Below are 16239 nucleotides of genomic sequence, written 5' to 3' on the forward strand. Positions count from 1 at the left end.
CCGATTCTTTTTTCCTGATGTTTTTTTCTTGAGGATGAGATGAAGCTGTGATCCTAGACAGGTACAATGCGATTTTGGATATGTGGATCCGGTATTTAGGACGCTCAATTTTGTACTCCACATTGCACCTCAGATTTATTGTATTGTGATGCTGATTTTCAGATCTTGGCAAGATGTATGCAGATTATGTCGTTATCTCCTCAATGTACTAGAATCATCACTGCTGCTGATTGTTTGAGAACACAGAGCTGCTAGCTGGTTTTGAATATGACTTCCGAATCTAGACAAAAAGAGGCAGGATGTGTGTTCAAATATCAAAAATTATTTAGACGATGTATATCTGGTTGCATAAAAGGAATTTCTGTGTCGTGGCTCAAATCAGATGGTTGCCCTTAGCTATAAGATCTAGAATTTGTGCAGACATAATTAAATGGATTTTTCTGAAACTAAGAAGTCCGGAACTTTCAAAATGGTAGCTAATGTCTACAGAAACTACACCTTTAAGAAATTCCCATGATTTTTAGCTAGCACTAATGGCTTTTTATAGCTTTTTATAGGTCCTGGAGGATGTCTCACCCGATAAGTGAGATCAAAAATATGATCTCTTCTAGATTATATGGGAGCTTGAGGGGGCGTAACCCACATTTCATGGTTTTGGCTTCAGTTATCTCTTTCTATATTCTTGTGGTTTCCTTTGCTTGTGTAGCGGTACAATTGGTTGAATAACAAAAACAAATCCAGGACCTATGGGTGCTAATTCATTGTTCTATTTTCAGGTTGTCTCGCTGTGAACACCAATTGTTGCAAGAAAACACAACTTTTTTTGCCTCCAACTTGCTGTGATCAATTCAATGGCACCACTCCTGACGCCACTCCTAAGTTGAGAATATACGAGAGCACATTGCCTCTTTATCTGATCAGGTCAGTCAATTAAAGCACTCTTGCTTTCCAGAGAACTCCATAGTTTGTTTTTCTACTCTTTCTTAGATCCGCATGTTTAGCTATATGTTAAAGTTCTAATAAAAGAGATCGTATGCATCACTTGATGCAGAGGCTGGGGATGCCCCATTTCGAAAAAATGGGGCATTAGGTTATCGAGAAGTACTGATCGTTCGATGGGATTCTCAAGAAGTTCCTTCTGTCTGATTTTGTAAATGATGGAATAGCCTTAATAGATTTGGTAATAATGATTTCTGTGGTGTGCAGGTACGATGGCATAAGTTAGCTTTTCTATTTTCAAGGTGCACTGGGTCAGTTTCCTATAATTAGAAAGTGCATTTTTGCTTCCTTAGCTGTACGCATATTGGTAGTTACTGCTATGAAAAATTTACTTCTGCATATCAGTGCAGGTTTAATGCTCCAAAGATGTGATTATGCGATTTCAGTCCATGAGTTTTCGGCCGTGTCCACCATGCTTTGCCTATGCTAATTTCTGCATACAGAAATATTGGTGTCAAGCTTTATTTAATTCATTCATTTGAAACATCTTACCATCGTGGGAGATTTACTATTGTTCTATATGTAAAATAGAATTTGCAGTTCATCTATGCTTTAACTTTATTTACCATAGGTGACAGAATTAAAAGATTCCAAGTTGCCCTTGTGTTGCCCGCTGCCACCGCGCCAGCCTACCATCCTCGATGTTGATGAGTTGTGTTGTCTCCTTCCTCCAGTGTGTTGTTGCCCGCATGATGGCCTGCAAGTTCTGCTGTCCTGGCTGCCGAGTTATGGTTGCAGTTGGTCATCCACGATTGTCTGGAGGATGATGTGCTGCATGCTCTTGATCATGACTTGAGAAGGTGAGCATGGCAGACTTCTTACTGAAATTTTCCATCGTGGTGATCTGTGCTTCTGCCTCAGTGTGTGGAAAGGCAATGCTAGAGTACACCATTGCGTTCGATGTTGTCGTAAGCGTAACCAGATGGTTTCATGGGTTTTGTTCTGCTACCTACACCTGAATACTACGCTCAGTTAAATTATAGTTCACTACTGAGCAACAATTTCATTTTCTTGAAAATAATGCTCAAGTGTCAGAAAATTCACAGTATGGAATGGCATGATCTTTTTCTGAAAAACCACAGCATGTGTAGTCTAATTTCAGGCCCTAATGTGTTGTCAGCTATACTCATACCTCCCTGATTTTAACAATGGCATGATCCCATTTTATCCCCCATTCAAACAAGTAGGGAACAAGAAACTTCTGACTAGAGTAAACAAAAAAGTATACAAACATGTGTTGGTAGTTGTACACTGAACTATGTAATCTCAGAAATGTGCCTATGTTGCAGTTAATTATGATAAAATGTTCTGACTTGACTTCTATTGCTGCTGAATCTATACTCATATCTCCTAATTTTAACAATGGCATGATTCCATTTTATCCCCCATTCAAACAAGTAGGGAACACGAAACTTCTGGTCAGAGTAAAAAAACATACAAACATGTGTTGGTAGTTGTTCACTGAACTATGTAAATTCAGAGATGTGCCTATGTTGCAGTTTGTTATGATAAAATGTTCTGCCTGATGTCTATTGCTCCTGAACTCCCCTGACGCAAAACATACAGACATGAGTTGGTAGTTGCGAATTGCACTTTGTAATTTCAGAGATGTGCCTCTGTTATAGTTTGCTATGATAAAATGATCTGAGTTGACTTCTACTACTTCTAAACTTCCCTGGCGGAATGTTCACCGAGGTGTTTTTATTCTCCAGTCACCATTTCTTGCTTTCTAGATGTAGAATTGAGATTTTGTGTTGCATGGTTTACCTTCGTCTCATTCTATTGTACAATGGAGTTTATATATTACCCAGAATCAGAAAATTTCTTAGTCATACATGATCAGATCCAACACACATGGAACTTGATCACTCATAACACTTGAATTGTCCGCTGATCATTGATCTAGACTGTGTAGGGGACGTTCAGCAACCACCCCTAATGTCGGACTCTAACTTGACTGGTTTACCAAAATATTCAAATAGATCAATTCTATGAACTGAATTAGTTTTGCACAGATTGCCGAAACTGAACCTGAAAGGTAGTCATGCATAAAGGGTGATTACATAGTGTATGTAGAAATGCACCACTGGTGCAAAATAAATACACATGTACTGGAACAATCAGTACATTCTAAAAATCTAACAGAGTAGGCAATTTCTAAATGTGACCAAGTCGTGTGCCAATGCTTATTCGTATGTACATTATACGATGACAATGTACATTAGCTTATAATTTACCAAAAACTTTGCCTGTGCACTCATTGCATTTAGAGCAGACATTTTGGGTCTACAAACTGGTCTATAAATCATGAAACACCACCACATTCTTTATTCATACTTCCCGAAACACAAAGTGAGCCACTCGATCAGAAAACTGATGCAAACACAAATAGAGGTCACATACATATTTCTTGTAGGCATCTGAACTATAGATCCTACGAAGTTCACGAAAATATTGGTCTATCCTGAAGTTATACTCATAGTTACAGCTTTTCAAAGCAACAAGTTCACAAAAATGTGTCTTATTATGAGGTTACAGATTCTATACCAAATGGTTGATTCCGATTAATATCGCAGTATTGGTATAGCCTAAAGTTACACTACTCAATCTTAAGAGTACTATGCTCAGTTGCTACTCGGATAATTTGCTTATATTTCCATTTGCTAGCTTGACTATGCCGGTGCATATCTCAGCCAAGTAAATCGATAGTATAAACTGTGTGTGTGCTTCCAACTTCCCTTATTCTTGGCTAGATGTAGAAACTGAAGCTGGTATTTTGGGACAGGCTTTATTCAGTTATACGATTTGGGGATTCAGGTACATGTCAAGGGAAGATCTGAAGCTATAACACTTAGTAGGGCTCAGGTATGGTGCAAGTGCTTACGTAATTTGTCATCTTCTTTTACTACATGGACAATATTTCGAACTTTGTTACATCTCTGTGCACTAGATGTTGGCTCTTCATCTTCAAGCTCTATGGTTGTCTGAATATTTGTAAGCTGCATCCTCTGTAGATGGGTAGTTAGTAAGACCCAAATGTTAACAGGTGTGATTTAAACATTCTTTATATGACCACATAAAAAAGGAAATTTAAATGAGTAGTTAGTACACTTTTAAGATCCAACTGTTAATAAGATATTATTCCATTGTTTTGTAGTGTGCATGTTGGGATTAAGATCTGGATCACTTCTCCGGCTTGAAAACTATAGGAGGTTAGTTCAAGCGTCAATGCATGCCCTTTAATTCCGCCGCCTTCCCTGGATCGGCGAGTGGAAAGCTTGAGCACCCGATGTCTGGTCGGCTCTAGGGACCTACAGCAACAGGGTGCACTGAAGCCCCGCCCGACTGATGCTCACGAACTGCCTTCACATCATGCGTTCCTCCTAACTAACTTTTTTTTGCAACTGGACAGTGCATCATTATGTTTCTTCTCAACCCAGTTAGCCAATTCATGTGCGTCTGATCTCCAAGCCCATATCAGCATGGCACTAAAGGTTCAGTTTTCTACGACTTTAGAGTTGTGGCCATTTTGCTATGGTCTGTAGCACTTGAGCATTGCTCCTAAACAAGTGTTTGCGCAGTGATACAATACGCACTGTATATAATTTTGTTCTACTATGTGCCCTTACTTTCCTTGAAGCATGGATTGTATGCAATTTTGTTCAGTGGTGTACCATTATTTGTCTTGAAGAAACTGTAGGCTCGGTGCACACCTTTGAAATTGATACACAAGGTTGACCACCGATTCAAGTATAGTCCTAAAAATATTACACCAATCACACTACCAGGTCGGCGCGGCGTGCCACCGCGCCCATCTACTGCTAGTATTTATAATGATGATTCAAATGAATGTCTTCAGTCTATTTTTTCAAACTATGTAATATGAAACCCTGTTGTATGTGTGAATGCTCTGGTTTAAGAGGCGGTGAGATGAGATATAATTTCTCTTTTCGATCTTTTTGACGACTAGACAAGTTTTCAAGTGCTCAAAAAAAAAAACTCCAGTACATTGCGTAATGCAAATATGATACAAGTGTGGTACTGTGTGGTTTACTAGCTATGTTTGCTGTTGGTCGGGGAGGAATGGACTATATTATTTTTGCATTGAACGGTCAGTTGAAATATTCTACAATTTCAAGTTGCAAAATATTAGATTCTATCACCAGAAAAAGGTTCTCCCGTATTAGAATCAATATCTTGTTTTTGTAGAGAACATTATCACATTGCAGGCCCCATGCATGTTTCTGGCCGAGTCGGTATTTGGAATATTTTCCCGCCTTTCCAACCTTTCAGCTCATTATTCTGGACTGTGCACTGATCATGAATCTAATCTAACCCATGTACATTCCCTTTTAGACTACTCAAAAGCATGCAGAGAAAAAGCAACTAGTTTCTACTCTAACCTCGATGGACTTGATCACATGTATACATGACACACGTATTGCCATACTAATTTTTTCCTTAGTTTAAAGTTCGATTACCAAGATCGACTGTGAATTTTGCAGACATTTATTTCATAATCTCAAGGTAGCCTTTGGAGTTGAATTTTTTTTCTTCAAACACTTTTTTATAATTTCTCGTACCCAAGTTCTCAAATAGATCTGGCGAGAAGTTAACCAGAAAGAGATCTCCCTTCTGCTTGTATCCTACAGAAACTAAGAAGCGGTCTCCAACATTTTTTTTCGAAATGGGGGTGATCCCCGGCCTCTGCATCGGTTGATGCACACAGCCTTTTATTAAGAAGCGGTCTTCAACATGGAAAACTCTACAATCATACTTAGTAAACATGACATATATGTCTAGATGACAACATTTTGCAATATGTGGAAGGTACATTGTCCATGGTATGGTATGATTAATTCCGTGAAGACAGCCTCTACAACTTTTCCCATTCCAGCATCTTGGTCGGTAGATCTCAAAAAAAAAAAAAAGCATCTTGGTCGGTATAAATTGTTCTAGTTAGCCTACCATTATGTGCAGCTAGAAAAGTGGTGAAGAGCCACTCAACTTAGGCAAATGTCTCGTCAAATAACAAACATCATCAAACGAGTGGGGATACCAAATATATACATATATGGATTACCTTTCTTTGTTCATATATCGGACGGACAGTACAGAGATAGATTGATGTAAGTACAAATTAGTAACTATTCCTGCTTATCTACATGCACGCATGATCGGATGTCGATCGATGCATGCTACTGGTCACTTGCTTGTCGGCACTTGGCAGACGCGCGCATGACGGCGGACACAGGCCGACTTGCATAGCGCTGCTTCGTAGTCATTCATGTATGGCGCCTAGATCTTCAGGTGTTTCAGCCTGACAGTGGAGCAAAAGCTTCCACATTAGCAAACAGCAGGCAGACAGCTAATTCTATATAAACACCATAAATCTACCGATTAGTAAGCCATGTGCGATAAAATCAGAATCAATTTGGGACTGCTCTTGAAGAGGGGTTCCCTTTCCTCAGTACGGCGTACCTGTCGGCCTCGTACCCGCCCATGGCGCCACCAGGGTACCTGTACGCCGGGAACGGCACCCTGCCTGCCTCGATGCGCTTGACGTCGTCCACGAGCAGCTCGTAGTAGCGCCTGGCCTCGTCGGCGGTCTTACCACCCACGGCGCGCGCGATGTTGTGCCACCGGTCCGGCGTATCCTTGTCGTACACCGCCAGCGCCTGCTCGAACTGCTTGTTCTGCTTCGCCGTCCACTGCGGCCTCGACGAGTTCACCGACATCGACGCCATCCAAATACTATGTACGATCTTTGTTTGAAAGATCTGCTCGATCGGTCTCTGCGGTTCACTAGCTGAACTTCCGAGTAATCGATCGATGGGTTATAGTTATACAGCTATGTGTGCTAGGCTTGTGAGTTGTGATTGTGAAGAGAAGAGTGTGGGGAGGGCTGGTACTTATAGGATGCACGTAGGTGCTGGAAGTGGAACAAAGGCTAGATGCAGGGTCTCTTGTGGGCTCAAAGACGGAGACATGGAGAATAAGGCATACGTGAGCCAGAGCGTGTGGAGAGCCACATCTGCCAGTGTTATGAAACAACAGATATTGTGTCCAAGATATTTTGTCCAAGGGAAGTGGAGATCTCTCGACTTTTTATCTCTTCTCCTCCGGCTCCATCTACGACTTAGCTAGATAGGTACATATCTAGGTCTTGTCGATACGCAACTCCTACGCCGGCCGGTTCCTTATTGATAAGAACACGTCTAACAGGCCCCTTATTTTTCTGCCCCGTATATCGTGATTATTTCACCCCGTATAAAAAAAGTGCTGGTAGATACACCGTTCCGTCTAGCAGACCCCGTATTTCACCCCGTAAATTCGTAAATTAAAACCCCGGAAAACTATCATATTCATAGTTCGTCGATCATACATACGGATCAACGCTTCTACATCTAAAATGCGCGATCCTAAATGGATCGCGACTTCTACTCGGAGAGGTCGACTAGGTACGAGTCCGCCTCCGCCTCCGCCTCCCGCAACTGCGCCTCCTTCACGGCGGCGATGGCCGCCGCCACCTCTTCCTCCTTCGCCCTCTTCCTCTCGGCGTCGTCCTTGAGGTACTGTCGTAGCGCCTTCAACAAGTCGGGGGCCTCCTCCTCCTCGCCGGCGAGCGGAGCTCCTCCAGCGCTGGTGCTCCAAGCCTCCTTCGCCCAGCGTCGGCGCTCCCACTCGGCGCGCCACTCGTCGAACTTGGGGCCGCTCATCGGCTTCATCGGCGGATCCTGGTTGTACCAGCGCCCGCCCGCCGTGAAGTCAATGAGCTTCGGCGGGACGTACGCGGCGCCGGCGTACCTGCAGGCCGCACACCGGCTCCCGGCGGCGGATCTCTTGCATTGGCGCCGCCACGCATCCTCCACGTTGTCCGGCGAGCGGGATCGCTTCGATCCGCTCGCCGGCGAGGCGGTACTGCGGCGGCGTGCGTCCATGCCGAAGATGGGGTGAAATGTGGAGGTAGGTACTTAGGGATTGCTCGCCGGAGCAGGATGGAGGAGGCGGCGGCGCACGGTGGAGCTAGGGTTGCAAGTGCCCTCACTCGCACCTGCGCCCAGTATAAGTAGGGGGCGACGGGGCCGATTTCCTGGCCCCGTATTCCGCCGAAACGGGCCGGCCCGAATATGGGGCCTGCTAGACGTCCCAAATCGCGCCTGCCCCGTATCCCGCCGGAATTTTACGGGGTGAGCGGGTTATACGGGGCCTGTTAGACATGCTCTAAGAGGATATTTACCGTGACATGCATCCCCGCAACTTGCCACTGGCCTCATGTCACTGCTCATGTGTACAATCGGAGACCACACGAACAGATATTCGTGTAGAATTGTATAGGATTGATAATTGATAATTGTATTGTGCCGGTTACAAGAGATATATATAGGGACTTAGGCACCGACCTAGTCCTATATCAAAACCAACTAGGACTCTTAACCTAATACAACTTATATTCTAACATCCCCGCAGTATCAACGGTAGGCTCGACGACGTTGAGACTGAACCGAATGTCTTGGAACGGAGTATTCGCCAAGCCTTTAGTGAAGATATCAGCAAACCGAGCAGAAGTCGGAACGTGTAGAACACGAACTTGACCAAGAGCCACCTTCTCGCGAACAAAATGAATGTCGATCTCTATATGCTTGGTGCGACGGTGCTGAACAGGATTCCCGACATGTAAACAGCTGAAATATTATCACAGTAAACAATAGTAGCTTGATCAATAGGACGATGCAGCTCCGACAGCAACTGGCGCAACCAAACCGTTTCAGCAACCACATGAGCCACAGCACGATACTCAGCTTCGGCCGACGAGCGAGAGACCGTAACCTGCCTTTTGGAAGACCAAGAAACCAAATTGTTACCAAGAAAAACACAAAATCCGGATGTGGAACGTCGAGTATCGGGACAACCAGCCCAGCCTGCATCGAGTAAGCAATCAAAGAGGTGGGAGAGGATGTGTTTATGTGAAGACCTAAATCTAATGTGCCTTTGAGATACCGAAGGATACGTTTGACATGGTTATAGTGTGGAACACGAGGATCATGCATGTATAAACAGGCTTGTTGAACAGAAAAAGAAATTTCAGGACGAGTAAGAGTAAGATACTGAAGGGCACCGGTGAGACTACGATAGAGAGAAGGATCAGAAAAGGGATCACCATCAGCAGAAAGTTTGGAACCTGTGTCAGCTGGGAGTACGGGACGGTTGACAATCAAGCATGCCAGCACGAGAAAGAAGATCGAGAGTGTACTGGCGTTGAGACAAGAAAAGACCAGAAGAGTCACGTATGACAGCAATACCTAAGAAGTGATGAAGAAGACCTAAATCGGACATAGAAAATTCTGAGCGAAGAAGAGAGATAATATGATCTAAAAGGCGTTGGGAAGAAGCTCGTGAGAATAATATCATCTACATATAGAAGAAGGTAAGCAAGTGTCGGTATTGTGATGAAAGATGAAGAGAGAAGTGTCGAACGGGAAGGAGTGAAACCAATGGTTTGAGCATAAGTGGAAAAACGTTGAAACCAAGCCCTTGGTGCTTGTTTAAGGCCATAGAGAGATTTGTTAAGGAGACAAACATGATCGGGATATGAAGAATGTTCAAAGCCAAGAGGTTGCTCGACAAGAAGCTGTTTCTTGAAGAGATCCATGAAGGAAAGCGTTTTTGACATCAAGTTGATGGATTGGCCAAGAGGAAGAGACGGCGATGCTAAGAACAAGTGCGAATAGTGCTGGGTTTGACAACCGGGGAGAAAGTCTCATCATAATCGATGCCGTGTTGTTGAGAGTAACCACGACAGACCCATCGAGCTTTGTAGCGTGCAAGACTTCCATTGGAATTAAATTTGTGTCGAAAAACCCATTTACCGGATACTATATTAATGTTTGATGGACGAGGAACTAGTTGCCATGTGTTATTTTGAATGAGAGCATCATATTCATCTTTCATAGCTGCGGCCCAATTAGGATCGAGGAGAGCTGATTTGTAGGATTTTGGGAGAGAGGAAGATACAGAGACGTGGAGATTAAGACGATCTTTGGGAGGTAAACGAAAGCCAGATTTGCCACGGGTACGCATGGGATGATCATTAGTAGGTTCCGGAACAGAAATAGCGTGAGGAGGAGGTGCGGGTGATGAAGAATCCGCGCTCGGCGCAGCGGAAGAAGCGGACGCGGAAGTTGTTGAGGAAGGCAACGGTGGCGAGGGGTCGATGGTGGCGGCAGGATCGGCTGCCGCGGCGAGAACTCGGCAGGGTTGTGCTGCCGCGACAGGAGTAGCAGCAGGATGAGATAGTTGAGAGAGAGGAAGAATATTGCGACGAGGGGGAGTGGGAGATAAGGTGGATGGGGTAGGGTCTGGAGATTGACGCTCGGAGAAAGGGAAAATATGCTCAGCAAAGGTTACATGACGAGAGACATGAACACGTCCACTGACAAGATCTAGGCAACGATACCCTTTGTGTTCATGAGAAAAACCTAGGTGGACACATGGGATAGAGCGAGGTGAAAGTTTGTGAGGGGAAGTGGAGTAGGAGTTAGGAAAACAGAGACAACCGAAGACACGAATGTCGGAATAGTTTGGGTGAGAAAGAAATAAGGAGAAGTATGGCGTGGTGTGAGAATTGACTTTGGATGGTCGAATGTTAAGGAGAAAGGTAGCCGTGTGGAGGGCTTCAGCCCAAAATTTCGGAGGCATAGAAGATTGAATAAGAAGAGTGCGAATGATGTCATTGAGAGTGCGAAGGGAACGCTCGGCCTTGCCATTTTGTGGAGAGGTATAGGGGCAGGAGAAGCGTAAGAGAATTCCGTATTGGAGAAAGAAATTTCGATTTTTAAAGTTGTCAAATTCACGACCATTATCGCATTGTATAAATCTAATGGGGAGGAAGAAGTGAACAGAGACATAGCGCTGGAAGTTGAGAAATATATTGTGAACGTCAGATTTGTTGCGTAAAGGAAAGGTCCAAACATAGTGTGTGAAATCATCAAGAATAACAAGATAATACTTAAAACCAGAAACACTTTCGATTGGTGATGTCCAAAGATCACAATGAAGTAATTCAAAGGGAAAGGTACTAGAGGACTGAGAGGAGCTAAAGGGAAGACGAACATGTTTTCCTAATTGACATGACCGGCACATAGAAGAATTATGAGAATCTCTATTACAAGGGATGGAAAATTCACTAAGAAGTGTAGATAACACATTATTGTTGGGATGGCCGAGACGTTGATGCCGTAGAGCAAGAGAGGCCATCATAGACGTTGGAGGGGCAGCGGCCGGAGCACCATGAAGCGAGTATAAATCACCGGAGCTATTGAATCGAGCGATCTCGGTCTTGGTCCGGTAATCCTTCACAGACAAACCAAAGGGGTCAAATTCAACGGAAACAAGATTATCGGTGGTGAGTTGGCGAACGGAGATTAGATTTTTGATTAATGCAGGAGCTACAAGAACATCACGAAGAAGCAATGGTTTGATTGGGGATGGAATTTGGGCTTGACCGACGCAGTAAATAGGAATGCATGAGCCATCACCGAGAGTAATAGAGGGAAAAGGCGACGGTGTGCAAGAAGAGAGCAAGTTACTTGATGCAGACATATGACTAGAAGCACCAGTATCGAAAATCCAATCCGTACCTGAGTTTCCTTGTGCAGCAAAGTTGTTCATGGCTTGAATAAAGGCAGCTTGGTCCCAGCTCGGAGTCGAAGTAGAGGCCGGTGTAGACATGGGAGCTGGCGGGTATGGAGGCGTCGGCAGAAGGGCCGGCATTGGCGTATAGATAGAGCCACCATCATTGTACCGCGACATATTGGGCTGCGGCATGTAGGGGACCGAAGCAGCGCCATAGGGTGCATAAGGAGCAGCGTTGTAGGCGGGGGCGGCGTGGAACGCGGCCGTCGGCTGCCGTGGAGCCAGGGACGGGGCACCGGCATGAGGGCGGGCGCCAGGCTGCCAGCTGCCAGTGTAAGCCGGAGGAGCACCGTAGGGCGTCGGGGCGGACCAGGGCATGGGCCACGCCTGGACGAGTCCGGTCCACGGATCAGGAGAAGGACGCCATCCGAGGGGCGGCGTTGGTGCGGTTGGTGGTGCAGCGGTGGAGCCGAGGGCGGAGGAGGGGTAGGCGCCGTACGAAGCTGCGGCGGTTTAGGGTTGCGACCCCGGTAGTTGGGACTCGGACGCCAGCTCGATGGTTGAGGAGGAGCCATTGGTGGAGGTGGCTGTGTCGTCGGTGGCGCGGGCGGGCGAGGAGCAGCAGTGAAGAGCTGCGGACGGGAGTCCTTGGTAGTTTGAGCTCGGTCGGCCCACCGGAGCATCGAGCGAACCTCGGCGAACGAGGGGCGCGGGCGCATCATAGGGATGAAGGAGGCCTGTTTCTCAAACCGCTCGCTAAGACCGACGAGGAGGACGTTGATGAGCCGACGATCGTCGATCGGATCACCAAGTTCACGGAGTTCGTCCGCGATCGCCTTGAGGCGTTGACAGTAGACACCGACGGGTGAATCGCCTTGCACCGTGTTCCGAAGCTCGGTGTGGAGAATGTTGGCGCGAGCGTCGACGTTGTCCTGGAAGAGCTGACGAAGAGCTGTCCGAGAGATCGGCGGCGGAGGCACCATCACGGTGCACGAGATTGAAGATTTCCGTGGAGACGCGCATGTAAATCCATTGGACAATGGCGAGATCGTCCTTGACCCACTGGGAATCATGAGGTTGAGGGCGAGCGTCGGCAGCAACGTGAGATCGGAGATTGCATCGCCCGAGGTGGACGTCGAAGAGGTGACGCCAATGGTAGTAATTGTGAGCAGCGAGGTCTAGAGTTATGGGGATATAGGGGCTAATATCGGCGATAGTGTCGGTAAAGGAGATGGCGGTGGTGTTGGTAGGAGGGGGTTGGGCGGAGGTGGAAGTTTTTGCGCGGCGGCGGCGGCCATGGCGTCGCGCCACTCGAAGAAGCCCGGAGGGGCGGCGGCGGCGGGGTAGGGGCGTGGGAGCCATGCCCTAGAATCGAAACTAATCTGATACCATGTAGAATTGTATAGGATTGATAATTGATAATTGTATTGTGCCGGTTACAAGAGATATATATAGGGACTTAGGCACCGACCTAGTCCTATATCAAAACCAACTAGGACTCTTAACCTAATACAACTTATATTCTAACAATTCGGATGAATTATTGACGACTGTTCCTGGCTCCCTTCCGCACTAAGGTGGATTAGATCCATTTGTAATCTATCTAACTAGATGTCTAATATCGAAATTCCTTTCGTTTGGTTAACCACTATTTATTCACCTATTGCTAATACAGATAGAAAAGAAAGAAAAAGTTCAGCTCAACACAGCCACAACCACAATAATCGAGCCTTACAAGTTCTACAAAAGATATACACACTTACCTAATGACATGAGAACACAAGGAAATTGAGAAACAAAAACCGAAAATCGACTGAACGTCAGCGCATGCCTGTCACTTAGCCTGTTTTGTTAATTTTGCCTGTCACAAAGACTGTATAATGCTTTCAGTTTACAGTCTAGTTGTAATATATTGGGTATGTTGGGACGTTACTCATAAATTTTTCGCAGGGGATGGCTGGTGTGTGCTAAGCCATCCACGATGGCATTCTTGCACTTCATGAGATCGTGCACGAGGTTAGGAGTCGACATCAGAGGGGTGTCTTCTTAAAACTGGACTTCCAGAAAGCATACGACCGCTTGGACTGGTCCTTCCTCCGTCAGGTTCTTCAGAGGAGGGGCATGGACGACCGGATGATTGGTTGGGTTATGCTTATCGTGATGTCTGGCAGCACGGCCATTAACATTAATGGGGAAGTGGGTCCCTATTTTAGGCCGGCGTGTGGAGTGCGTCAGGGTGACCCCCTGTCCCCTATCCTCTTCAACGCTGCGGTGGACTCCCTGGCCGAGATCCTGGAGAGGGCTAGGATCTCGGGCCATATTACTGGGGTGGTGGGACACCTTATCCCTGGCGGAGGGGTGACTCACCTCCAGTATGCGGATGATACCATGATTATGTTTGAGGGCTCGGACTTAGACATCCAAAACACCAAGTTCCTACTCCTCTGTTTTGAGGCCATGTCGGGCCTCAAAATTAACTTTAATAAAAGTGAGGTTGTGGTCTTGGGGTACCCCCCCGGATATTCAGCAGCGGATCGCTGACAATCTCAATTGCAGGTTGTCATCTTTCCCTATGAACTACCTGGGAGTTCCTGTTAGGGATTCTAGGATCCTTATTAGGGATCTCGCCCCCTGTTGGGGAGAGTTAGAGCGAAGGCTGAACCATGGTGTGGGAGGTTCACCTCCAAGGGTACCAAGACGATTCTCATTGACTCTTTCATGTCTAGCCTTCCCATGTATATCATGGGTCTGTACATCCTTCCTGAAGGGGTACATACTGCCTTCGATAAAGAGCTCTCCCGCTTCTTTTGGCAAGACAGGACATGACGTCAGAAATACTACATGGTCAAATGGGCCGATGTGTGCGCCCCCAAGGACCTTGGGGGCATAGGGATTATGTCATCGCGCCACATGAACGTGGCCCTCATGTTGAAATGGGTGTGGAGGATCCTGTCGGACGACGGGGGCTTGTGGCTGAGGCTGATTAAGGCTAAATACCTACGGGGTCGGCCACTCCTTGCTTGTGACCGCCGGGAGGGATCTCAGTTTTGGAGAGCCCTCCAGGACATCAAGCATGAGATTAGAGCAGGACTCTCCCTCTCCATAGGCGATGGTAGAGGGACCATGTTCTGGCTCGACCCATGGCTTGGCGACCGCCCCCTGAATCATGACTTCCCGGACCTCTTCGCCATTTGCGCTAACCCCTCTATCCTTGTTGCCGACGTGGCGCAGGAGGGATGGGGTATTTTGTTCCGCCGTGGTCTAACCCAGGGGGAAGCCCTGAGTCTGGCCTCGCTGCGGGACCTCCTCCCGGACGTTCTGCCGGGAGGATTAGATTCGCCTTCGTGGCGCTTAACACCTTCTGGCTCGTTCTCAGTGCGGACGGCCTACAGGTCCATGTTTAGGGGGCCTCTGCTCCCCTGGACGGCCCCGCTTTTTAAGGCTCCTATCCCGCTTAAGACGAAGATTTTCCTTTGGCAGTTGCTGAGAGATCGCCTCCCCTCTAGGGTGGAGGTTCTGAAGAGGCACGGGCCGGGCGACGGGCTTTACCCATTGTGTGTTGTTCCGGAGACGACGACACACATCATGTTCTCTTGCCCCGCGGCACGCTTCCTTTGGAGCTTCTTGCAGGAGGCGCAGGGGCCTGAGTGGCAGGCCTCAGCCCTCGGGGAGTTCATCGAGGTCCGTGCGAACATCACTGGTAGGAGGAGGTGCCTCTTCTGGTTATTGTTCACGGCCTTGACCTGGACTCTGTGGACTGTGCGCAACAAGATGGTCATCGAGCGTATGTTACCTCGTCGCGCTTCTGACTCTGTCTACTCTTTCTTGGCTTTGTTGCAGCAGTGGTACCCGTTGTGTAGACAGCGGGACAGGGAGCGCTTGGACGGCATGTTGGAGGATCTTCGTGCGGCTGCCCGTCGCATATCTACACCGTCCAGCCTCTGAGTGCACCTCTTGTGTGGGGTGGTGTATCGTCTATCTCGTTTGTGTGGGCATGTTGTGCTGTTGCCCCAGCAGACTCTTGATGTGGGATGTGTGTTCTGTGTGTTGTATCTGAACTATGTATGGTTGTGGTTGCTTTATTTATAAAGCGGGGCGAAAGCCTGTTTCGAGGAGGTGTGTGCTAAGCTATTCCTATGTCAAAATGATGTTATTTCTTGCTAGAAATATCATTAGTCATCATCCCAATCAGGATATACTTATGTCTTGCAGTTCGATGCAGTCTTGGACATTCTTGCGCAGACTGGAGTTCAAGGAAAACAAGATTGAATTGGATAGAAACAAGCAAGACTTCTTTTTCCGAAAATAGCATTGAACATCCGGTATCTGGATCGGTCACTGCCGCTACCTGAAGGAAGCCTTGGTGATATAGCTCTCTACTACTTGGAGAAATATTTTCTTTTAGATCCACCTGGAAAAAAATTGACGATGGTAGTTCTACTTAATGTGTATTTATAATGATAATGATGATTAAGATGTTTGTGTTCAGTCTATTTTATCGAACTACGTAATACATGAAACCCTGTTGTATGTGTGAATGCTCTGGTTTAAGAGGCGGTGAGATAAGATATAATATCTCTTTTTTCAATCATTTTGACGACTAGA

General features: G+C 46.5%; 1 protein-coding gene across 1 annotated transcript; it reads right to left on the reverse strand.

The window, feature by feature from the left end:
* Nucleotides 1-6314: 6314 nt before the first annotated feature.
* Nucleotides 6315-6859, reverse strand: LOC124666958 (protein RADIALIS-like 3). The gene has a single exon (XM_047204294.1). It carries the CDS (start codon nt 6744-6746, stop codon nt 6429-6431), a length of 318 nt encoding a protein of 105 aa, XP_047060250.1. The 5' UTR covers nt 6747-6859; the 3' UTR covers nt 6315-6428.
* Nucleotides 6860-16239: the final 9380 nt, after the last annotated feature.

This window comes from Lolium rigidum, chromosome 6, assembly GCF_022539505.1.
Source record: "Lolium rigidum isolate FL_2022 chromosome 6, APGP_CSIRO_Lrig_0.1, whole genome shotgun sequence".
In the NCBI taxonomy this organism is placed as follows: Eukaryota; Viridiplantae; Streptophyta; class Magnoliopsida; order Poales; family Poaceae; genus Lolium; species Lolium rigidum.